Source organism: Buteo buteo, chromosome 19 (genome assembly GCF_964188355.1).
Source record: "Buteo buteo chromosome 19, bButBut1.hap1.1, whole genome shotgun sequence".
Lineage (NCBI taxonomy): Eukaryota > Metazoa > Chordata > Aves > Accipitriformes > Accipitridae > Buteo > Buteo buteo.
The window spans coordinates 12323226-12347295 of NC_134189.1; the positions used below are offsets into that span (position 1 = coordinate 12323226).

At 42.9% G+C, this 24070-nt stretch overlaps 2 protein-coding genes across 4 annotated transcripts in view; both read left to right on the plus strand.

The window, feature by feature from the left end:
* Positions 1-2064: 2064 nt before the first annotated feature.
* On the plus strand, positions 2065-19654 carry CCDC77 (coiled-coil domain containing 77). The gene is made up of 11 exons (XM_075051173.1): positions 2065-2363; positions 3804-4020; positions 5310-5452; positions 6890-6986; positions 8324-8390; positions 9165-9259; positions 10540-10688; positions 11041-11284; positions 12085-12210; positions 12296-12448; positions 14296-19654. The coding sequence occupies exons 1-11, from the start codon at positions 2317-2319 to the stop codon at positions 14440-14442; spliced, it is 1485 nt and encodes a 494-aa protein (XP_074907274.1). The 5' UTR covers positions 2065-2316; the 3' UTR covers positions 14443-19654.
* A 3989-nt stretch (positions 19655-23643) lies between these two features.
* B4GALNT3 (beta-1,4-N-acetyl-galactosaminyltransferase 3) overlaps positions 23644-24070 on the plus strand; it is a 72523-nt gene continuing 72096 nt past the window's right edge. For all 3 annotated transcript variants that reach the window (XR_012653577.1, XR_012653576.1, XM_075051072.1), the window contains exon 1: positions 23644-23931. Coding sequence is in view for 1 of the 3 variants with exons in the window: in XM_075051072.1 (XP_074907173.1) it covers positions 23781-23931 (151 nt within the window). In the remaining 2 variants the exon portion in view is untranslated. The remainder of the gene's footprint in view (positions 23932-24070) is intronic.

The following is a 24070-nucleotide window of genomic DNA, read 5'->3' on the forward strand; positions in this document are numbered from 1 at the left end:
CTATAGACAGATACTCTGCTGATCTCCTCCCCATACAGAATCTTTTATTTCCAAAGTCAAGTACTCACAAGTTGGGACTCGCATGGCACCTCTTTCACCTATCCATTACAACTTGGGTTTTCCAAGAAGAACTGCGTGTTGGGGGTATTTTTAACCAGAACCCTGCCTTCAGCGTTCACCATACTCCACAACTCACTTTATTCTTACTGTGTATTCCAGCCTTGGTCCTGGTGCACTATTTCAGTCTCAGAAAAAGTTAAGTTCCTCCTCCCGTTAGCCATGAGGCTTGCAAGATCAGCTTCAGACAGGCAAATACATTTATCTGCATCGCTTCCCTGCCAGACTGAAGAGGCGTCACCCACATTTTACGTACGGGAAACAAATGGCTTCAATGCGAATAGCTAATTTTGACAAAAGTTATACGTAAGAGCAAACTGATCTTACAAAACATTGAATGAATTTACCGATTGTTATTGTGTTGTTGCAATGTCTTATATTTTGCAGGGGGTTCCTGACATGGATGCTTGATACATCTATGACTGTAAAAGCATGTGGAGAGCAGATGTTTCCTTAGCAGTATCTAGAAATTCTATTTCTACATACTCCTGCCATTTTTTTCTTTTATTATTTGGTTGTGTCTCTCTTCTGATGAGCTGTACCAGATTTATTTGAGGAAATGTATCTGTATGTATATTGTATTCCCAACAGGAGACTCAGAACCAACATACCCGATTTCCAAGATAAGCAGCGATTTAGCCAGGAGTACTAGAGTGAAAAAACTCCGTGCTAGAAAGCACAAAATCCATGCAAAAGCTTTGTTTTAAGAACCAGTCTTTTGCTGATATCCTTCTAGACTGTTCAAGGTTGTTTTGGCTTTGTGTTAATATGTTTGGGGTTGTGGAGGGCTCTGGAAGGCACTGCTGGGAAGGATGTGGGTTTTCCTAACAGAGTAAAAAGCTAAAAATCCCAAATAACCCGTGTGGGGGCATTTTTTCATTTTATCTGTTCTGCAAGATACCCTTTTTGAAACAGAATTTTACGCTTTTCTCAGTTACCCCCTCCGGTTTGGGGGCCTCTGACACACTGGGCCACGCTGGGACTTGTGTACCCCACATCAATCCTTATTCTTCGTGGTCATCTGGAAGCATTTATCACTTCCTCGAGAGAAGACTTCAGCCCCTTGTACAATATATTGCACTGCTTTATAAGAAACGGAGAGAGCAGCTAGCCTAACCAAGGATAATAGCAGCCTTTCTTCTAGACTTTGCCCAGAAAATGATCTACCCTCCTCTTTCCTCTATTTATTGAGAAAATTGATTTGATGAAGGACCTCATAGTTTTGTAAGTAAGCCTAGATATTATTTTTTTTTTTAAATACAGGAAATCCATTTCTTTAAAGAAATGGTTAAGGAAAAAAGCTAGTTTATTAGCATGCAGGTTTTTTCCCAGCACACTTAGTAAGTAAATTAGGAAAATTAGTAGCGTACTGCACAAATTATGAGAAGAATACTAAGCACTGCTGGGTATGGGAAGACACATGTAGGGACGAAGAGGCAAAAAAGCATCTGAACAATACGCGTGGATATTCAGCCAGAATTCGAACCGGTAACTGCTTCACAACCCCCGCGTTTCGTTCAGTCCATTTTCGAAGCCAAACGGGTGTTCGGGTGGTTTGTGTGCCGCTGCCGACGACGCGAGTCCCCGCTGCAGGCTGCCTTCCTCCTGCCCTAAGCCCCGCCATCACCCAGACGGGGTCACTCAGCCCAGGCCCCATCTTTCTTCCCCAAGGAAACGCCCCGCCCACCGCCCCCGCCGCGCAGGCGCACTGCCGCCCCCACCCCAAAGGACTACAACTCCCGGAGGCGCCGGCGCGGAGCGCCTGCCGCCCGTGTCGCGAGCGCTGATTGGTAGAGGCGGTCGGCGCCGCCTGGAAGGCTGCCCGTGATTGGGGGAGGCGGCGGGCGGCGGGTTGCCTCGCCGTTTGAGTTGTGGAGGGCCAGCGGCGGCGGTTGTTTTGCCGTTGGGGGCCTCTGGCGGTAGAGGCCCGTGAGGCGGCGGCGGCGGCGGCGGGTGGTGGTGGCCCCCTCCCGCCCTGCCTCAGGAGCTTGTCCCTGGGTTGTTCGGCAGGGGGTCCCCCAGGGCCCCTATGGCCGTTCCCAGCGGGGCCTGCGACGCGCCTTAGCTTGTGTTTCCGCCGGGCACCCCCACCTCCGCCAGCTTCCCGGGGTAGCCGGCGCCGCAGGCGGCCCGGCTGAGGCCCGGCTCGAAGCTTCTGTCCCCTACCCGCCGTCAGCCCGGCCCTTCCTCGGGGGCGCCATGAGCGCGACGGACTGCTCTCCGGGGAGCTCCCCTCGCTCCAGAAGGTAGTGTGGGGGCTGCCTCCGCAGTCACCCCGCGCCGAAACTGCTCTGGGGGCTCTGGCCCCGCAGCTCTTCCCGTTCTGTCCGGTAGCCAGGCTTAACGGAAGGCACCGTTTTGTCCTCTCTGGTACCTGCTGCGCTTCCCTGTCCTTAGGCCTTTCCGTTTCTACTGTTCCTTAGTTCAGTAATAAACTATTCACCTTGTGCCTATGTTACCTGCTTTCTTCTCTTCCTGTTATTTATTTTTCCAAGTGTGTTATTTAAGGCATTTCTGGGCGCAGCTGGAGGGAGCGTTCCTACGTTAATTGATTGTGTTATTGTGCATTTAATACTTTCCTACGGTGCCAGGAGTTAAGGAGCTTGGCGTGTTTTCACGGATGTAGCACGTTGGGGTTCTGATCTAAGCAGCTTTGGTGAGCTGGTCCTTAAAGGTCACTGCTGCCTCAGTGTCACCTGACAGATCATTTTATGATCAAAGTTCTGGCACTGGCTCCGGAATCAGATTCTGGGCTGTGTTTTTGTTAAGCAGATCTTTAGTAAAGAGGCTTCTTAGCTGTAATTCTGTTACTCATGGTATCGTTAAAAAAAAAAAAAGCGTTTGTCAGATCAACATAAATAACGAAAAGAACACTTCCCAAGGGAATTTTGAACTCTGTGTGCAGCTCTATTTGCAAATTTGGTGCTTGTTTGAGCAGGTTAACTGTTTGAATGCAGTAAACATTGTTTAAAAGAAAAATCAGATGTGTAATTACACATACTTATTCTTCATTTGACTTATGTAATATTGACATGCTTTCCATCTAGTACCTCAACATAAGATTCACGAACTTGGAAGCTTCTATTTCACTAGCAAGGGTGAACAAGTGATGTTGGTAAGACCATCAAGTACACCAGAAAAGAAAGCATGTAGATTCCTAGACCTACACCTTAAATTCTGGTGGCTGGTGCATCAGCTAACCTGAATTATTGTGTTTATTCGACAGTCTTTCTTCTGAAAGTGTTTTTCTCTCTGGATATCAGATAGTGATTCCATCACAGATTATGTCTTCCTGTTTATCTCACAGTGGCTGCTGCTTCTAATTGCACAACAATGGACTTTTTGTCCCCTTTGTTTTCTCCTTCTTTTCCTTCCTTCTCTTCCTTTCATGTTCACTCTCCCCAAATAACCTATGACAGTCTCCTTCAGTAACATGTTTCTTTCTCCCTTTTCCATCAGTTGGCCCCATCTCCACAGTATAGTAAGCCTGCAAGCTGTTCTATATCAAAGCTCTTGGTTCTCCAAAATGCCGTGATCTCCTGTTAATACTCGGAGCACAGACAAGCTAATCTGTGTTTGAAATTGAATCTGAGTTAAAATTGAAAATCTTTTTTCAACTATTTTAGAAAGGTTTTTTCATTTTATTGTCTGAATCTTACATGTCATTAGAAACTGTTTCTGTCCAGGCTTGCAACCCCCCATGTCTCATCCAGATATGCTAGTTCTCAGTCTCCGAGTCAGCAGGACTTTACTCCTCTCCCTTCAATCAATGAGCGCTTGGCCTTTCTCCGGCCCTCCCGGGAGCTGCTGGAATACTACCGCAAGAAGATTGATGACTTTGATGAGGAACATGAGGATTTGGTGAAAAGGCTGGAGAGATACAAAGAAACGTATGATGAGCAGGTTAGGAAAAGTTTTTGAATTATGATGGACTATGTATCCTTACAAAAACTTAATATTTTTCTTCAGTTGAAAACTCAGCACAGATGGTCTTAAGATTTACCAGTAACGTGGTAGAACTAAGCTAAGAAGTTGATTTCAGGTTTGATTGTAAAATCTAGCTGTCTGTCCTCTGTCAAAGCAAGCAAACATGCCTGGAGGATATTCTTCTATTCTTAAATTATTATAGTTTGGTTATTTCTTCACAGTGGGTTGTTTGTTTCTGTTTTTTTAAAATTAAAGCCTGAGTTTAGATGTTCAGTTCTCATTTTGTCCAACTTCTTTTCCTTGTTTCTCACAGTGAAGAATGAGTGCTCTTTTGTCCAAATTTAATGGGCTTTGAGATACAGATATAATTTGTATTTACTGCAATGGAATTCATAAGCTTGGCTGTAGGCTATTAAGCAGTATACTACACGGCAAATAAATAAGAATTTAAAAGAATGTCCAAAACCTAAAAAAAAAAAAAAAAAAAAAAAGCCTTTTAAGAGGAAGAAATCTTGGAGAATATCTGTAAGGTATTCAGTGCTCTGATATGCCTTACAGCATACATCTGTCTAGCAGTCATATTTGTAATTGTGAATGGCACTTTGGGAATAGAACGGTCACTTCTGAGGTAATTGAGGTGCCTCCTCAAGTACTGGCCATGCTTGAAGCAGCCTGAAAACCCTCAGGAAACATGTGGCGTACAACCAACTTTCATTCAACATACGGGAAAAAGAGGGGCGGGTTCCAGAATAGTGTCTTCTCTCCTACAGGAATGGTTTTCTGAAAGGTTTGTTAGTTTTCTGCACCAGGTAGAAAATCATTAATGGAACCAGTAGCTAGCCAGATTTCTTACTACTAAACCATACGGATATTTTAATGTTTCTTCTTCGGTAATTTCTTTTAAGAGTAAATGCTATTACAGAGGCTTTACTAGGTTTTTGTTGATGTCAGACTCCCCATACCTGTGCCACACTGACCGCCAGTGCAGAAGTGCAAAACGGGAAACTGGAGATCCTAGCTTAGGCCTTATTTGGCTGTTGTATAGTGACAATGATTTTCAGGGCTCTGAACTCCCTGTTGAAACGTTTTTTAATAATTTTTCAATACTGCCCTCATCTGGTCGAATTTTGTAAGAGAATGAAATAATTCACTCGAACTGGCAGTTGCTCAATACCAGTTACAGGCTCGAGGCACAAGCAGTTTGAAGTTTCTAAGTGTTGCCCAGTGCTCTGTATCATTTTGAGTACCTCCTTCTCTCTACCTAGCACAAATTGCAATGGGAAGTACATCAGCGAGAAGAGGAGATTGCAGAGTTGCAAAAGGCTTTGAGTGATATGCAAGTCTACCTCTTCCAGGAGAGGGAACAAGTCCTTCGTCTTTACTCAGAGAATGACCGGCTGAAAATCAGGTGTGGTGTCTTAGCTGGTGGGCTGGGTCACTGGCAGTAGCAACTGCATGCATAATGTTCTAATTCTCATCCAGATCTGGAGTCTTCAGAGAAGCACTTATGCCATGCTTCCCAGGGAGGGCTCCTATGAAATTGTACCAATCTTGAAGGTGGGATGCAATCTGTTGGGTTGCTAAATATGTTTCCACTTATTATTCCTCCTATTCTGATAGTAGAAGTAAGAGCAGAAGTTGAACATATTCAGATTTGAATTGTGAGTTGCCAGTTTGAATATGGAGGTTCTGATTTAAGCAGACTGTGATGGGTTGACCTTGACGGGATGCCAGGTGCCCACCAAGCTGCTCTATCACTTCCCTTCTCAGCTGGACAGGGGGAGAAAAACTACAACAAAAGGCTTGTGGGTCAAGATCAGGACAGGGAGAGATTATTCACCAATTATCATCACGGGCAAAACAGACTTGACTTGGGGAAATTCATTTATTACCAATCAAATCAGAATAGGATAATGAGAAATAAAAACAAATCTTGAAACACCTTACTGCCACCCCCGTTTCTTCCCGAGCTCAACTTTACTCCCAAATTTTCTACCTCCTCCCACTGAGCGACACAGGGGGATGGGGAATGGGGGTTGCAGTCAGTTCATCACATGCTGTCTCTGCCGCTGCTTCCTCCTCGCTCTCTTCCCCTGCTCCAATGTGGGGTCCCACCCACGGGAGACAGTCCTTCACGAACTTCTGTACTGTGGGCCCTTTCTACGGGGTGCAGTCCTTCAGGAACAGACACCGCACCAGCATGGCTCCCCTGCAGGGTCACAAGTCCTGCCAGCAAACCTGCTCCAGCATGGGCTCCTTTCTCCATGGGTCCACAGGTCCTGCCAGGAGCCTGCTCCAGCACGGGCTTCCCAGGGGGTCACAGCCTCCTTCAGGCATCCACCTGCTCTGGCGTGGGGTCCTCCACAGGCTGCAGGTGGAGGTCTGCTCCACCGTGGACCTCCCTGGGCTTCAGGGGGACAGCCTGCCTCACCATGGTCTTCACCATGGGCTGCAGGGGAATCTCTGATATAGCCCTTAATGTAGTTTGCTTTAAAAACAATGGACACTTACAGTCTGTTGAATGAAGTATCTGAAAGGATTTTAGGTAGTTCATAACTCTGGAATGCAAATTCTTTACCACCATGTGCTATTGCTGTATCAGCCTATGTAGTATCATATTTGAAAAGAGCAATGCTCCCCAGTGCCAGCGGAATTGGTGGTGTTCTTATTGTACTGGCAACATCAGTAATGTCTTTGGGATTTTGTTTTTAAAGCAGTATTCTCAAGAACTGCAATAGCTTGGAAAACTTGTAAGCTTTAACAAGTAAACTAGAAAGACAGTGTTCCACAATGTCTTGATGTACTTAAAAATAGCAATGTGCTGACCACTTTCCTTGAATTCCAGGGAACTGGAGGATAGAAAAAAAATTCAACATCTCCTGGCTTTAGTGGGAACAGACAGAGGAGAAGTTACATATTTTCACAAGGAGCCTCCACATAAGGCAAGTTCTATTTGTCTGTAGAACTCTGCTTTTGATTGTAACTTGAAGATCTGTACCCCAGAGGCTGACCACAGACCAGATCTGTCCCTCAAGTCAAAAGTTGCTAAATGAGCCCAAAGCAGGAGGTATCTGTAGCTCTGTAGCAACATCAGGTTTTAGTATAGCTGCTGACAGATAAGTAGCACACTGGAAGTAGGTCCTCTTAGCATCAGTCCCCTTCTACCTTCATGCATACTTCCAGATCAGCCTCCTAAGTGTCAGATGGGAGTCTGAAGCCATCTAGCAAATGGTCATTGAGAAGTTAGAGAGAATACCACAAAGAGAAAAAGAAAAAAAGGAAGTGCAGAAAATGACCAGGTGTGGTGCTTGAAGATCAGCTATCTCAGAGTGCCTATCTCTTAGGGCCTCGGTAAAGAGTAAAGCTGTGTTGAAGTTGCTGCAGTAGTTTCCTGAGCAAGAGACTGCAGAAGAGCCATCCCCTCTAGGCAATATTGTATTGCATATTTCATAAATAATGCTAAATTGATTAAATGGCAGTGCATATGAAGTGCAGTGTAGTTGAACCTACTTAAAGTCATGAATCACAAATGATTTGGACACACAGAGACTATGATGGAATATAGGATTTATCTTGGATTAAGGCACAGAAAGAGGCTGAAATATGCTGCATTGTTTGTGGTTGTTCTACACTGCTCAAGCAGTTAAAAAATCTTGCAGAAGCTTTAAAATTCCCTGATACGGGGTAGCTCTAAAATTAGGCCTATTATATAGCATCAACCTCAAGATAAGCATTGGGGTTATAACCTGCTCCCTCATGGCCTTCAGTTTTTGTTAAGTGGGTTTCAGTTCAACAGTTGAATTGTTTCAATAATTTTATTGGTTAGCTTTTATTCCAGGCTTGTTCAGTAGCCTGAGTGAATGTGCTGATAAATCAAGCTTCATGTTTCTCTGTCTTGCGAAGGCAAGAAGGAGCATGAAAGAAGGAAGTAACATAATCTTCATCTTCACCTTCCTCTTCTTCTCTCTGTCCCCAAAATGCTCCTTTTCCTGTCGAGAGTGCTGACTTTCATCCTAATGAAGCCAGGAAAGGCAGGATTACTTTCCAGTTACCTTTCAGTGAAAAAAAAATAGAGGCAGAAATGGCAAAACTCAGCCATGATAAAGGAAACTTTTCAACACAGACATTACACTTGTGAATGTCTTCCTTGTCTTGTGGTAGAAGTAAGGTAATGCTGTTCTTTTGGATATTTCATTTTACTCTTTAAGATTTGTTCTTGACCATTGCAACTTTGGAGAAGTCAAATGTTCAGCGCAGATATCTAATCTTGTTTCTGTAGGTTACTGTTCTGCAAAGGCCAGCTAAATCCAGAGAGTCACATGAACGAAATGATACTTCTAGAACAGGTACCACACCAAGCTGATGAACAGCAGCTCAGCTATTGATACTTATTTCTCTGCGTGTTTGTGTCTGGTATACCGAAATAATTCCTTACTGTGAATACTTTATTATACCTCCATTAAGGTCCCTAAATGTATCCATGTGTACATACACATATATATGCAGTAATGTTGGCTTACCTTCGAAATCTTTTAAAATAACCTGAGCTGGCTCTCATGTCCATGATCTGCTCAGCTAAGAAAAAGGCTGGTATGACTGTGGAATGGCTGTTATGGAACTATGCAGGTACCAACTGGACAGGCACCCTTAGCCACAGCCATTCCAAGGTGTGGGGTTCTGCCTGCCTTTAGTGTAGACAGCAGTGTGGGTCTGTATGCCTACTTACTGATTTTCTCTTTTGAAAGCACTGCCTCTTCCAAATTGACTGAAATTAGCTAACACTCAAAACTCATTCAAGGCTTCATGCTTGTGCAACTGTGTCATCTGCCGCTTCATCATTTATATAAGAAAATTTAAGTTTGCTTTCTGTATGTGCCAAGAAAATTAGTAGGTTGCCTAAATATTGTGGTGTGATAGTGTGGGATAAAGGTATAGGATCACCATAAGTTCTGAAACTCTTTTCTTCTAGCTAGCCCTGCTAGAAGTCCTTGTGACTGCAGCAGTGGCAAGTTTTTTCCTGTTCTTGTAGGCCTGCCAGAACATACAATATTTCGTGCTTGGAAAGATACTGCAGGTAGATTGGAAAACTCTTTTCTACTTCTGTTAAATTTCTGCGATAGGCACCAAGAGGAGCACTTCAAAACCAGCAGCAAAAGGAGAGAAACCAGAAGGTCCTGAGAGATATCAGAGAGATAATCAAACACTTCTACTTCAGGTAAAATCATTTGCTACGTGATGGACACAATTCCTGGCTGTCCAAGAAATTATGATAGACAAATATGCTGTCTGCTTAGATAAGATGTAGACATACCAATTTTATCAGTCCCCATGTCTTACTATGGATTCCCACTTTCCATCTGTTTACTTAGCTGTTTCTTTGCAATGAATACAAGCTTAGATTTAAGAACTTGCATCTGATTTTGGAAGCTTTACGTAAGTAGATGTTCCAGTAATGTCAACTGGAATATGTTGCCCTTAAATACAGAAGGTGTAACTGATATTATCTCCTGTAATTTGATTGTGCCTATGAATTTACATTAAACATACAGAAGATCTGCAGGGTTGGATATTTTGTGGATGCACTAGTACAATGACATGTTCCCTTTGCTAGACTTCAGTGAAAGATAGGGTGTAGACAGCATGACAGAATGAAAGATAAAATGTACAGAATCATGAATTGGGGAAGATACCAGAAGCTGTGTCTAAAGCATGAGGAAGTACGAGTCAAGAAAAGCAAATTAAAGAGCAAACTTGTACAGCAGATAGATTTTTATTTATTTATTTATTTATTTATTTATTTATTTTAAGTTTTTTTGTTGTTCGAGGGCAGTGGTGACTGACCTAGTAGCCAGTTAGCTGTCTAACAACATTTATTCTGGAGCAAGAGCATTATACAAAATTGTCATAAAAATAAGCTATCTAAATAAATGCAAAGTTTTTTCAGATAGTTTCTTACACATAGGCCAGATGCACATTTTTCAATTACTTGTTCCAATTTGTCTCCCTGACTATGTGCCCTAGATCAAGATTCTTTGCATCCTTCTCCTTCACTCATCTTGTTTACGTTTAGTCATTCATTCTGGTTGAGTAATTTATTTTGTTCAAGATTGTGGACTTGCTGCCTTCCTAGAATTTAGGGTTTTTTTATATCACCATTTCATTGGAAGATGGTAGCACAGGGACAGAAGTGTCTCTGCATATTCCAAAGGATTTGTCACATCCTTTGTGCAATTTAAATCTTTCCAATATCTTCGATCTATTGCTGCTGCTTATAATATGCCTGTCTTGCCTTTAGCATGATTTTTTTCTTAAAATGTTTTAGCTGTTTGAAATACTTAGCATTAAAACAAAAATAAAAATTTGAGAAATTAGAACTCTCAAAGGTATTATGGGGTAGAGTCTTTGATCTGAATCTTGGAATTTAAGAGACTTGCAAGGACAGGAGCAGAGTTGCTGTGAGGTCTTATTCAGTAATGTGTTTGTTTGCTTATTCAGGTGGAGGCCCTGCAAGCTCAGATAGAAGAACAGACACGATTATCCAAGGAACAGGTTGAGGCACTACTAGAGGACAGGCGGATTCACATGGAGGAAGCCCAGCTCCAGCATCAGAGGGACCAGGACAAGATCAAAACTATAGCAGATAAGTGAGTGTGAGAGAATAACCATGATGTAGTCATGAGAAGAGAAGAGAGGGGAACAATAGAAATATTTTGGCTTTCAGTATGTTGCTTTCTGCAGCAGGCAGAAAAGCAAATTATGAGCCATCTCTTTGGTAGTGTGTGTAGTAATGTGTAAGATGGAGTAATCTACATATTAAAAATCCTATTTCACATTGGAAGAATATCACTTCTTTCATTAGATAAGAAGAGCTAAACTCATTAGGAAAACACCTATCTTTTTCTTCCTTGCTTCTTCCAACTTGCAATGATGACTGAGGAAATTAAGGTAGGAACTAGGAAAGAAGTTAATTAACTCCACTGCGATCCCTTTTTACAGACTCCATAAGACCCAAAATCTCTTATATGAGAGTACCCGTGACTTTCTTCAGCTCAAGTTTGATGCCCGAGCCAATGAGAAAGCATGGATGGCAGAGAAGGACAGTCTGCTGAGGAAACTTGACAAAGATCTGGATCAGTTTACTATCAGTAGGGAGCCAGGAAGAGAGAAGAAGCAGAGAGATACCAAGAAGATGCTTCGAGCAGATGATGGAGCTTGGAAACTCCACAGCAGAGAAATAAAGGTAATTTGTTTTTGTCCTAGGTAGAGGCTCTTTAACAGTTTTTGACTAGAAAATTGGAAGCATCTGGGTTTTGCCTAGATAGGCAGTAGCTAGCAGCTGTTTCAAAGCTGTAGTGGCTTGCCATGACTTACGGTAGCACTTCACTGTCAGTTTCTTTTATGCCCAGGACAATTCCCTACTTCTGCAAGCCGTGTGATATGTGGGCCAACAGTTCTTAACCTGCTTGTTGCACATGCCTTTCTTTTAGTGTAAATGGTCTCAGCTAATGGACTTAGAATGCAGTGTCTATATGTTCCTTGCTGCTGTTGGGGGAGAATAAGTCCTTTCAGTTGGTGTCCCCCAGCTCTTCTACAGTAGTCAGGATTTTATTTCCACTTCAGGTATACTTCCAGTGAGAAGCTGGGAGATCTGAAGTGGGTAAACAGGCAATACGGAATTGGAAAGTAAACAAGTAATAGGGAATTGTTTTCATCTACTACTGAATGAAATGCAGTAATGGGCAAGCAGCTGTGAGAAGTGGAATTACAGCATTAGTTGAATATTATTTTTAAGGGGAAGAGGAGAGAGTTCTTTGATGATGAGCAGTCAGGCAGAACCAATAATCTAATGAAAAGGTTTTGGTAATGGAAGTGGGTTTAGAATATTGTCCTTACCTGGTTATCTCCTTAGCTGTAGCTCCAGTTGTTAATTTTTATTTGCCTGTCATATTGTCAATCTATCACACTTGCTTTTCCGGAGCAGTTGAAATTTTGTGAGCACTGGCTTTTGAGTTGATTCTTTCTGTTCCTCCTATGTCCTAGTCACTGCAAGAACAGCTAATGCAGGAACAGCGCCTATCAAACATGTATAGAGAGCAGTGTGTCACCCTGGAAGGTGAGCTGGCTAGGATTCGTGAGGAGGGAGATGTTGGCAGAGAACTCTTTAAGGTAATTAGTCTGTAATCATCTGCTAGCTGTGTGATGATCTTGCAGGTTTTATTTTGTATACCCTATTGAGTTTTCATCTCCATAGGAACGCTCAGAAAAGATGGGGAAGCGCCTGAAGCTGATGACTCAGCGATATGAAGCCTTGGAAAAACGTCGTAATATGGAAGTGGAAGGCTTCAAGAATGACATTAAACAGCTTCGGCAGAAGTTGAAAGATGTAGAGAAGCAGCTTTTTATGGTAATTGCTAAGCATTTCTGAGGCAGACTATTATGAGCTTACCCTATAGAGGTGTATTCTCAGTATTTAAATGCAGTATTTCCCTAGAGTTAAGGAAATAATTTCTTTCCTAAGAGTTCCTTTAGCTATTAATATTTGAAAAAACTTGCCCTCTTATGTATTTTATGAAGAAAAAAAAATTTGTCTTTGTTAATCAGGCATCAAGCTTGCCAGGAACTGTCCTGATTATACATTAGCTGTGTATTTTTGTTGCAACTCTGAGAGTTCTTATCTGATGCCTGTAGCTCACTTTACTGCCTTGCAGTCTTGAGACAGCCAAGTAGTTTCAGAAGTATATCCTGCAAAGAAAATACTGATCGGTTTTCTTTCTGAGGGTCATAGTGTTTGGTTTTGTTCCAGTAAGAGGTAGATCATTGACTTAAGTATTGTGAATATTCTATTTATTCCTTTGTTAATATCTCACTTGTAACTCTGCAAAAATCGCTGCAGAAACAATGGCTGGAACTTGAAGCTGTGTACTCTCTAGTACCTTCCAGATGTGTAGATGAACATCAGAACAGCTTAGAAGGGAAGTCACAGCCTTGATGTTGCTTGGAGTTTAGGATGAGATATTTATCTAAGATATGCTTAGGAGATTGATCTAGGCATAGTTTTTGTTCAACTGACTCTCCTTCAGGAGTCTGGCAGTGCCACCAATTCATTTGTTTTCTGTACTTTTGGCGCACAGTTCAGTTTAATTAGACTAATGCACTTGTCTTCCCTAATTGCTTCAATTTTTTGTTTGTTTGTTTTTGTGTTGGGGGTTTTTTGTTTTTTGTTTTTTTTTTTCTGTTTTTTTCTTGGGCTGTGAGTTTTTAAACTTTATTCTTTAAGGACTAAACAGCATATGTGAATGGGGGAAAAATTGCCTATGATACCTTTACTACAGACCTGTAAGTTTTGTAACTGAGTGTCCTCTTAATTGTATTCTTAATTTCTTTACACTTCTAACCACAAGAGGGCAGAGGAACAAAATACTTGCTAGAAGTCTTCAGAGTGATCTTTAAATCCTTCTCATCACTTGAGGTCGAAATGACTACAGATGACTAAATTTTCTGATTTGTGTATTAAAGTCTTTGACCAAGAACTACATGATGACAACGAGACGCCCTAAAGGGTCGAGAGAAAAGAGGGCTTTGAGACCAGCTTCCAAGGCTGTGCTGCTCTGCTGTTGAAAGTGGCTGGGCTGGCATGCTGTCTATCCAGTTCCAGGGTGACAGGAAATGGCAGCCCTGGATAGCTTGCCATGAGGAATTCTGATTATCCAGCAGCCTTTGTTCAGCTCAGTATGGGCCATATGGCATGGCCTGAGACTAGGCATTGTCTTGAACTGCTCTTGAATTGTGTGCTGTTCAGAAGGCAGCAGGTTGGCCACAGCTGTTAAACCACCTCTAGTTCTAGTAGCAAAAGATGACAAAATGTCATCATATCAGGTGAGGTACTTAGAACCACATAAAAGCTAGCTGATAAATAATTTAACTTGCCTTTTTTTGTGGGTCTCTAAATAATGCAGGAATTGGAAAAGAGTTGACAAGTTATGGGTAAACTTGATTATATTCTATCCAGATTTCTTTCTCACAAGTAATACAATACCATAATGTATGAAAGCTTTGTTCTTTATGTTTAGTTCTGGAGCACCTTTCTATTGGTGATATGTATTAGCCTAGTGATATTAGCTTAAGCATCCTCTTTGCTAGCTACAAAAGGTCTCCTTTAGCATTCTCTCCCTCATATCCTCGTCATAATACTTTCTAAATTGTATTCTGTACTGCTTTGTTTTCTTAATTTGTTTTTCTTTTCCTTTTTAGGTGACTCTGAATATTGGACCAGACCAGGATCTTGCAATTCTTCATGAGGTCCGCCAAGGAAACAGACTAACCCGTAAAATTCAAGGAGAACTAAAAAACTTAAAAGCAAAAATCTATGGCTTAGAGAATGAACTACGGGTCTGCTGAAGCTGAGGTATTAGCTAGCATCCTAGTTTTAGGAATGGGACATTGCTGGGCTGGAATAGTCATATGTGAGAGCAGCTCCTGCCTGTCTGTTTCCTGGCATTCAGCGACAGAAGGCTTGAGGAAATCTGCAGTTAATGTCATAACACTGTACATGAGCCGTTCTTAACATGCCAGATTATATTGCTGTTTCTGCTGAGAGATGGCACATGATAAGACTGACATAGAAAGTACATGATGACTGATATATCAGGAATATGCTTATGACTTCATCTTACCTTCATATCTGTGGTAGGGGTCAGTGTATACTGGCCTTCACCTTTATTTGGAGCACGTTGTAAACCACATATATGGTTATAATGACATTAATAATCATGGAAGGATCTAGTTCAAGATCTGAATTACTTGACTGACCTTTTCCTCTGTGACAAGCAGCTTTTAAAATGGTTTAAATGATTACTGCTTTGGTGCTTAGGCACATCAGGATGTAACTGGAAATTTTCTTTGAAAAAGACCACGTATAGAAAGTACATACTAACGTGTATTACGTCTGACTCTCCCCTTGACAGTGTAACTATTTTAAAATGGCTTCCCTTTGCTTGGTTCTAACCTCATTGGGACAAACCTGACTGATTTAATATGGTGGAAAAAGATAACCTGTTATAGAACTCATCTGCAAGAACCAGCAACATCTACACTTGTTTTGAATGTTTGGAGGGGAGGGAAATACTACACTATCTAGTGTTGTGACCTCGTCCCCTTCCTCCCATTTTATCTTAACACACAGAGAAAGCCTATAATAAAAGGCATCTAGTATCTTAACCACCATATTATCTATCTTTGTAGCTTTAAACAATATCTTGGTTATGTACCAACAAATCATGGTCAACTTTTGCTACAGCAGTTGTTGCTACTGAACTGTAAATTAAATTGGGGTGGCAGAGCAGGTGCCTAGTTGCTGCATGATAAATATAAGTCTATGATGATTATCTTCATACCAGACATCAGGACATCACAATTCTAGAAAACAGATGAAATCATGAAAAGGGTTACAACATGGCTTCAGCCCACTTTATAATTGCAGGTATTCATGCTTTTACTGTAGCATCAGCAAATCTTGTCCACCTTGTAGGCTGAGAGCAGATCTGTGTTGGGAAAAGGATTTCAGTGCCTCTGTTTCCTACCGTACCTTGTTAAATGTGACAGAAGCAGAATAATGTCTTTCTGAAGCATACAACTATAGGTTACCAGCACTTCCTTTCTTGTTGAAAAGAATTTAGTGTGTGAAAGAGGCAGTTTCTTTTGGACGTGGTAGTGGCCATGGAGATCCTCATTCAGTGTTTGGGAGAGGTAGATATGCAAAAGATGTTTTTGTACTGTCAAGATTTGGAGAAAGAATTGTTTTTATAGCACCAGCTAAAGCAATGCAGGATGGGAAATTTACTCAAGCAGTCAAGGCCCACTTCAGTTGTGTTTCCTTTTTGTGATAAACTTGCCGTCTCTCCCTTATGGTACTGTACTGTGGCTTTTATTCTGTGTGTGTTCTTAACGTCAAATTTATCACAAGACAGACTGTAGTGTTAGGTGGCTGGTAGTCTGTACATAAATGCTTAACTACTACTACAACTTAGGAGAGGCTGTTTTAAAGTATGTTGCACTGATTAGCTGAAAATGCTGAACTGTTCAGAAACTGATTCATGAGCAACTTGGGTGCTGATGCTATGTGGACAGTTGAGGAAAGTTATTAATAATGCTATCCATCATTCAGTCTCACTCTTTCTTAGTTGACTAGTACTTTCTCAGATAAGTCTAGCTAATTAAGGTGAGTTTGTATGTGAAATAACATGCTACTGGTTTAAAGATAAGATATCAAAGTTATCACACGTCCTGGAAGGCTGCTTCTGAAAATTGCTACATAATGAAGTATTAACCACTTATTCAGCAGGATCCATCTACTTAAATTCACCTGATGGGAAGCTAGCAAAAAGGTTTCTTGAACCTATAGAAATAAATGGGTTTCTGTTTATTTTCAACTCTTCCAAGCTAAAGAATTGCCTGTGAACACATTTTCCTCACTTGAAAGCCCTGAAGCGTGTCTGGATAAAGACTGTAGGCTTTGACATTGAGGTTTGTAAGACTGGGAGGAAGTATTGGGGGAAGAAGGATGTAAATGTTTAATTTCCTGTCTTCCTTACAGATATTCCTTATTACTTAAAAGACTGAACAGAATAAAATGACTACATTCCTAATATATCTGCTGGTGAGTGGTGGGGGTGGGGAAATTACAGTAGTGCTGATCTGTAAATCCATTTTATTTGGAAGCTTGAGTATTTGTCCAAGGGCAAGAAGTGCAAAGTATTGTACATGCTCTTTCTGCATGACATCATGTGATCATGTGAAATTGAAATGTTGCTTTATATTGCCAAAAGAAATGTAGACCCTCAAGTCAAGAACTGCCTTAAAGACCCGAGTGCTTCCTACCACTGACAACTACCCTTTAAGATGTCAGTAAAGAATTACTGGCATTTCCAAAAGGGTTTCCTGGGAAAGGTTCCAAGACCTATATTAGTCAATTTTCTTCCACAATTTTTGGGTAGAAAGCAAAAAATGGCATTTACTCCAAAGACCGATTAACTTTTTTTTTGCTAATTTAAGTTAGTAACGTGTGACTTGTATCATTTCAATACAACTAAATGCCAGATTGTGTAGGAGCACAGAATTTGAGAGATCTCCAAAATGGCTGATTCTAGGAATACAGAGACTATCCTGCAGAGGATTAAAGGTTAGAACTGGACAAATGTTCTTACTGTGAGCCAAGACACTAAAATGTTTCTTGCATAAATAGGAGAAAAGTGAGCAGTAGGGAAAAACTTTATTGTGGTGTAGCCTTATTTAGGTAAGGAAGGAATGCATACATTTCAGAAAGGATGTTGAAATATTGGGTAAGGCACAGAACCACAGATGATTCAGCAGAAGAGAAAAGGTTGTGCAAGAACTCGTATTGCATTAAGAAGACTGATTAATATACACATATCTTGAAGATTAAAAACTACCAAAGGCCTCTATATCCCAGCAGAGAGAGGCTAAGCAAGAACCAGTAGCCCAGACCTGAAGTTAGTTTAAAAAAGCACACATTTTTAACAGGAAGATTGTGCTTTTTCCCTCATTACAACAAACTATTTGTGGAGGTAACAAATTCTCCACCTTTATCTTCAAATCAAAAAATGATTACACCTCTGGAGAAGGTAGCTTGTTTTAATAAGTTACTGGGTTTGGCACATTAGAACTTAATGAAATATAATTATGTGAACTAACAGGAAATCATTTAAAGGTTCCTTTTGGCTTTAAACCTATGATTTATTTATATGCAATATTTGTAGGAGTTTTTCAGCACTCATGCAGTTGCCTTAATTATAGGAATGTATGCTGTGTCAGCTCACCCTACACAGCAAAGTTACACAAGGTAAAAAAAAAAAACACAACCAAAAAAAAACAAAACGCAAAAAAAAAAAAAAAACCAAAAAATCCCTCATGATCTTCCTATACCACAACTTGCAGTAATTCCCAAGTTAATGGACGCCGTCACTGCACTTAGAAAGGCAGATTAACAGTAGCCACAGTTCTGATAGCTGTCAGAATAAATCTAAATAGTAGTATAGTATATACTTGTATGCAATGGCTGTACTTGAATTGCTTATGTAAGTAGTAGTATCAATTCAGAAACATGCACGTTTTACCAGGATGGATGGAGTCTGTGGGCAGCCTAATATTCTGGAATTGTGATGTCTCTGTATGTAGGCCAGGAAGTAATTCTTTGATAATTAAGTACTTTTCTGAGACTAGCTGGGAGCAACATCCCTGTTCTGGTAGGTGTTCATATTCATGAAAAGCTATGTCGTTCAGACTTTTAATTACAGCTCACAAACACATTTAATTCTGCTACACTAGAATGTATCTGTGCCTGCTCAGTCAAAATCCTAATAAAGATGTCTCATTTGTCCCCATCCAAGGTGGCATCGTAGGTCATTTGTATATAAGGGACATTTTAGGATTTTTCTTTCTAATTTTTCAGCAATATTTTGCTTTTATATTCCCAAGTTGCTTTGAATTATAAGAAAGATCCCCTTTACTCCCTAAACAGTTATTCTTAAATTTGCAAGTCTAGCTGTAGAAGTATACACGTTTTTTAGCATGTGGACTGGGATTATGTACCAAAACATACTTGGATACAGTCTAGAAGGTGTGAGAGGTGAAAGCTGCGATGATTCCTTTTGGCTGCTGTATTCATAGGGTTTAGGCACAAAGAACAAAGTTCGGTTTGATTCTTCTGTTGCATCAAAAGTTTAGGACTTTCTGTCTGAAACAGGCAGTCAGAGGTAACTGGAATTTAACTCACTAGCAGGAAACATTTCTGCTATGACTGAAGTATTTGAGAAGAGTGGGGTGGACTTCTGATATTTCCCATTTAACACCAAATGAACTGTTTGGAGAAAGGGCATCTCTGAATATGAATTGAAGTGGCTGCCCTTCAAGTAATGTCCAAAATTACAGTTTTACAATATCAATGGGGTTGACTATTCACTCATACTGACTAAATTGCATGTTTTAAGAATCGTGATGCTGTTGGATTGTGGACAGATTACAAATGTGTAAATATGGATTATTTGTTTTTATTCAGAAAAGCCAGAGAGGCTTTCAACACAGAAGTGTTTCAATGTTAAAGCAAGACAATGATTAACTATGCAGGCATGAAGGGTTTCATTGTTGAATGGGTTCAATTTGAATAAAAAGCTCTGGATTTACTCTGGTGAAGCATGCCCAGGATGTGCTGGATTCTCCTGTATTGATTCGGAGATCAAATTGCCTTTCTTTCACTGTAAACACTTATCTGAGTATAGAGTCACTTCTAAACTGTCTGGCAAAGCAGTTTTTTTCCTCTTCAGTGCTAGCTTGGTTAGATAGAGTCTGCTCTGTGTTGTCACAGGCAGAGCTGCTCAGCTTTGTGTTCTGTAGTGTCCTTAAAAAAATGACTGTGGCACATCTTTGGAACTTCTTGAAACATAAGGATGATGAGCACAGTCTGGTACTTTTAAGACAGGTGAAGGAGGAAATTTAGGCAAGACTTCAGTCAGATTCGAAAACATGGATTTCCACAATGATCAAATATGTAAATACATCTCTCATTATGGTAAATGTCTAAACTCTGAAAAGTCTTTTGAAAGTTCTCAGCTTAAAGTCTATAAAAACTTTTTTCTGGAAGTGCAAACACGTGCTCTAGATATTCAGAGGTTGTTCTGATGTGCGGAAAGCAATTCAGGCCACTTCATGGGACAGGAACTGCAGTAAGGAGGTGCTCCTACAGGTGCTGGGTGAAGTTCATGTAAAAATGTGTCCTCTGTACAGGTGAAAAAGAAGGGCAGCCATTTCTATGTAATTTTATCTGGACAGGTCAGGCTTGAGATCTACGGAAAGAGAGTTACACAGTGAAAAGATGGAATCATGAATGAGGCTTTCCACCCAGACAGGTAAGTTGTAGGAGAGCAATGGTGTGACTGATGCTGTCAGTCAAAGTCAGAACTGAGGGAGCATAGCCATGTGAACAGTGAAAGCAAGAGGAAGTCTCAAACCCTGGCTCAGGCCAGTTCATTCAAATGTTGGCAGCCTAACTGTATTGGTAGAAATCACATTGCTGATTAATGTAACTGTTAGCAAAACCCACCATATCAGCACAGCTTAACTGGGCAAGAAGGTTCTTTGCTAATAGTTTGTTAATTGCAGGACCACACTGATTCCCTTACTGTGATGTTAAACTGCAGCATTGACAGGGATTTTTCTGGGATAGCTCCACCAGTAATGCCTTTTAGAGCCCAGTCCATTCCTGAGGAGCCAAAAAGGGAAATAATGGGGAACTGTGTCTTCAGAGACTGCCTTTTCCTCTTAGAAACACTTCTGCCTTTGAGCCGTTTTGATTATGAATGTTGAGATGAAGTCATTGTTTGTGCTTCAGAGCATAGCTGAGGTTAGGAAGAGGGGTGTGGAGCCACCAGGGTGGTGAAAGCTAGGGACAGTTGGGTATCTCTGGTATGGAGCTGGTAATTAGTGTTAAAATGAAAATTACACAAGAAGAAAAAAGAGAAGGAGCAAACGGCAGATAATTGAACCTTTGGGGAGCCTTCAGAGAAAGGATGTTGGCACAGAGCTAAAAGTAATTTACAGAACAGAGAAACAGTTGTTAGATAACGAGAAGCAAAAGCATCATAACAAGAAGAGGCAGGGATGCAGAGAGATGGAGCTAGAGAGGGGAGCCAGGAGGAACAGGAGATGTGTGTCGTTAAGTGCTGCACTCATATCAAAGGCTGCTTTTATCATGAGGAAACATAGCCAAAATAGAAAACAAACAAAGGCCCAAACAAAGCAGAAAACACTCCAGTTGGCTCATCTGGCAAATAAGTTTCTTTGAAGCGGGTATTCAGGGTAGGCTAGGAGAGGTGTATCCTGAAGCAAGCAGCGATCTCTCCGATGTTCAAGGATGGTCCGTCAGGGCAGTCAGCAGTGTCAGCTCCCTGTCTGAGTCATCTAAGTATGACACAGACCCTATTCCTGCATCACCTGCTTCCAGTTCACTTGCTGTTTCTTTCCCTCATGGGGCTGACCGCAGCGTATGGGACTGTTACGAGCTGCAGTTTCCACTGGTACCGTATGGCACCCAGCGGAGGTGAGAGATGTGGAGGTCTGGGCACACGTGTGTGTGACTGGGGATGCGTGAGAAACTGGGAATACAAGACTGCTGGTAGACTTGGGATAAAAACATTCATGTGAGGTGTCTTTAAAACATTACTGTAAGTGGTAATCTTATTCCTGGGCATCAGTGCTTTCCGCAATGAAAGTAAGTGGTCCAAAATAAGTTACTTTAAGTACAATGTAGGGCTATTCAAATTCTTTCACTATTTATTACACATCCAGCTTAAATTTGTTCCTTAATATTGTCCTATTATAACTACATCGTAACAGATAGACATCAACATGTCACACTTCTTTAAGCTTTTTCTCCAGAGACAAGAGCTTTTCAGTATCTTCATTATAGCATAGTTCTATCAGGAAAAAAATTTTGTTTCTTTACAAGTCAACAGTACTACTGTTAGCCTATAATTTCACTTTCGCCTCCCCTCCATTTTAGTACCATGTTCAGAAGAGAAAAATGTCCTTACTTATTTTAATATTTTTAATATGCAGCAAAGTTTCAACAAAGTGCAGTTGTCATTTTTCAAACTTAAGGTTGTTCATTTAAGAAATGCAGCCAAATTCCTGCTTAATACATCACTCAATTTTCATTCTTTAAATGGTAAATCAAGTTTAATTTAGATCTGTATTTATTACACATTTTTTCCTAGTATTTTCCTCTCTTTTTTTGAACAAATATGAAAATCTTGGTTTATTTCTTTCATGCTGGAAAAAACCCAAACCAACACACCACCAAAAAACTTCAACAGTAAGTGTCATACCCTTACATGATATTTCTGCCTTGAAATGATTAAACTGGCGCGCACCTTCAAGTTTTTAATCGTGTGGGTACGGGTGGTGGCTGGGTATTGGCAGCCTTTTCTGTTTGCACCGGAGGAAGTAGCACCATGATTCAAGCTTGGACCGGTGCCACGTGCATCTGTGGCCACTAGCAAGGTAGGAAGGATGAATGCAAGTGTTGCACCCTCAAAAGCTGCAGAATGGACCTTGTCCCCAGGGAGGCAGGGGAGCCCAAGGACAGAGCTGCTCACCGGCCTCCCCCACTTGCAGGAGTTGTTTCCATCTTGAGAAATGTCATGTCTTTCCACCTCCACAATGAGGTATAAAACTCTCTGGATGCACTTTCCTGAAACAAGAAAAATCTCTCCAACACATTGCTGAGAGGAGATGGTTCTGAAACCTTTGTGAGATGTTCAGAAAAAGGAAACTTATCATCTGTCTGTCCATCGCAATGTGTGACAGGTAACAGCAGGGTCTCTAGGTGTTGCCTGGACGCTGGGAACATGGTGTTCCGCACTTGATGCCAGGGACTACAGATGCTGCTTCTGCCCCCAACCACTGCAATACTTGGGATGCTGGCACTCTGTCAATGTCAGCCTGTCCCCGCTGGGATTCACACTGCTCTTCTGTCACCCTCCGTGCCATTTAAAAGGGCTTTGGCACGTTTTCTAAGCCTTTCGGAAGGCTGCTGTGAAAGGAAGATGGACCCTCCAAAAAAGGTCTGTCACCATTGCATGCATTTTAAAAATTAACTTCAGCCTGAGGGTTGCTCTTTGTGGTTGCGCAGGGGCTGCATCTGTGCAGGAGCAGCTCTGCAGCAGCAGAAACGTGAAGAGAAATGGTTGGTTCCAATGACCCAACGCCCACACCATACATGTTTGGAAAGAGGTTTTTCTGGACTAGCTCCCCAGCTGGATGCATTATGCGCACCCCAGACAGCATCTTCCAGTTTAATTTCACCCAGGACGAATCCAGTTTGCATCCCCTGAGACCGCTTGGTGATGTGAACCAAATCAAGAGCATGGGGGGGACAGCTGGGAGAGTCACTTCCACAGCGCGCTTGAGATGTGACATGGAACACTGAGCACACCCAAGGAAGGTCCTGGTCTTCCTGTGGGCCTCCAGCGCCCTCCCTCCGGTGGGTCCGAGCGGTGTAACATCGCACCTGATCAGCCGCTTCAGAGAGCAGATTTGGAGACTTCCTGAGCCCCGTTCCTCCTGACTGAGCGAAGCACTTTGGATTAAATACACTTGTTGCAGCAGGCGCAAGACACTTTCAAATGGATTCAGCTGTGTGTAGCTGCGCGAATTTGAATGGCCCCGCTCTCGCCCCCCTTCCCTCCGGGCGGAGGAGTTACTATCTCCCGGCCTCTCTCTCGCCGGAGGGATCCACCAGCGCTCCCCCCGGCACGAAAACCGGCTCCGAGGAGGATCCGGAGCCTCCTCCTGCCCTGAAGCAGCTCTTCCGTCGCCTTGGCAGGAGCGGAGACCTCCGGCAGCGCTGACCCCGCGGCCCGGGCGGGGATGGCCCCGGCCCCGGCCCCGGCTCGGCCGGGGGGGGCGATGACGGCTGCGGCCCCGCCGGCGCGGAGCCCCCGGCTCGGCCCCCGCGGGGCGGAGGCAGGTGCGGGGGGCGGCGGCAGAGCCCGGCCGGGAGCTGCGCCCGCGGGGGCGCGGCGCCGCCCCGCACCTGGGCCCGCCCCGCGGAGGAGGAGGACGGGGGGTCGGAGGCAGCGGCGCCGGGCCGGGCCGGTGCGGCGCGGCGGCGGGAGCATGCCCCGGGGCGGCGGCGGCGGGGGCCGGGCGCCCTGAGCGGCGCCATGCGGGGCCGGCTGCTGGCGCGGCTGCGGCGGCGGCGGCGGCTGCTGCGGCTGCTGCTGGCCCTGGGCGCGCTGGCCCTGGGGCTCTGGGCCGCTTACCTGGAGCTGGTGGCGGCGGCGGCGGCCGGCGGCGGGGCTCCCCCGGACCGCAGTGAGTTTCCGCGCGGGGCGCCGGGGGAGGGGAAGGGGGGGGGGTGTCCCGTGCTTCGCAGCCCGGCGCCGTCCCGGGCTCCCCCCGGGCGCTGCGTGTCCCGCTCGGGAGCCCGGTGCGGTGCCGGTCCCGAGTCCCG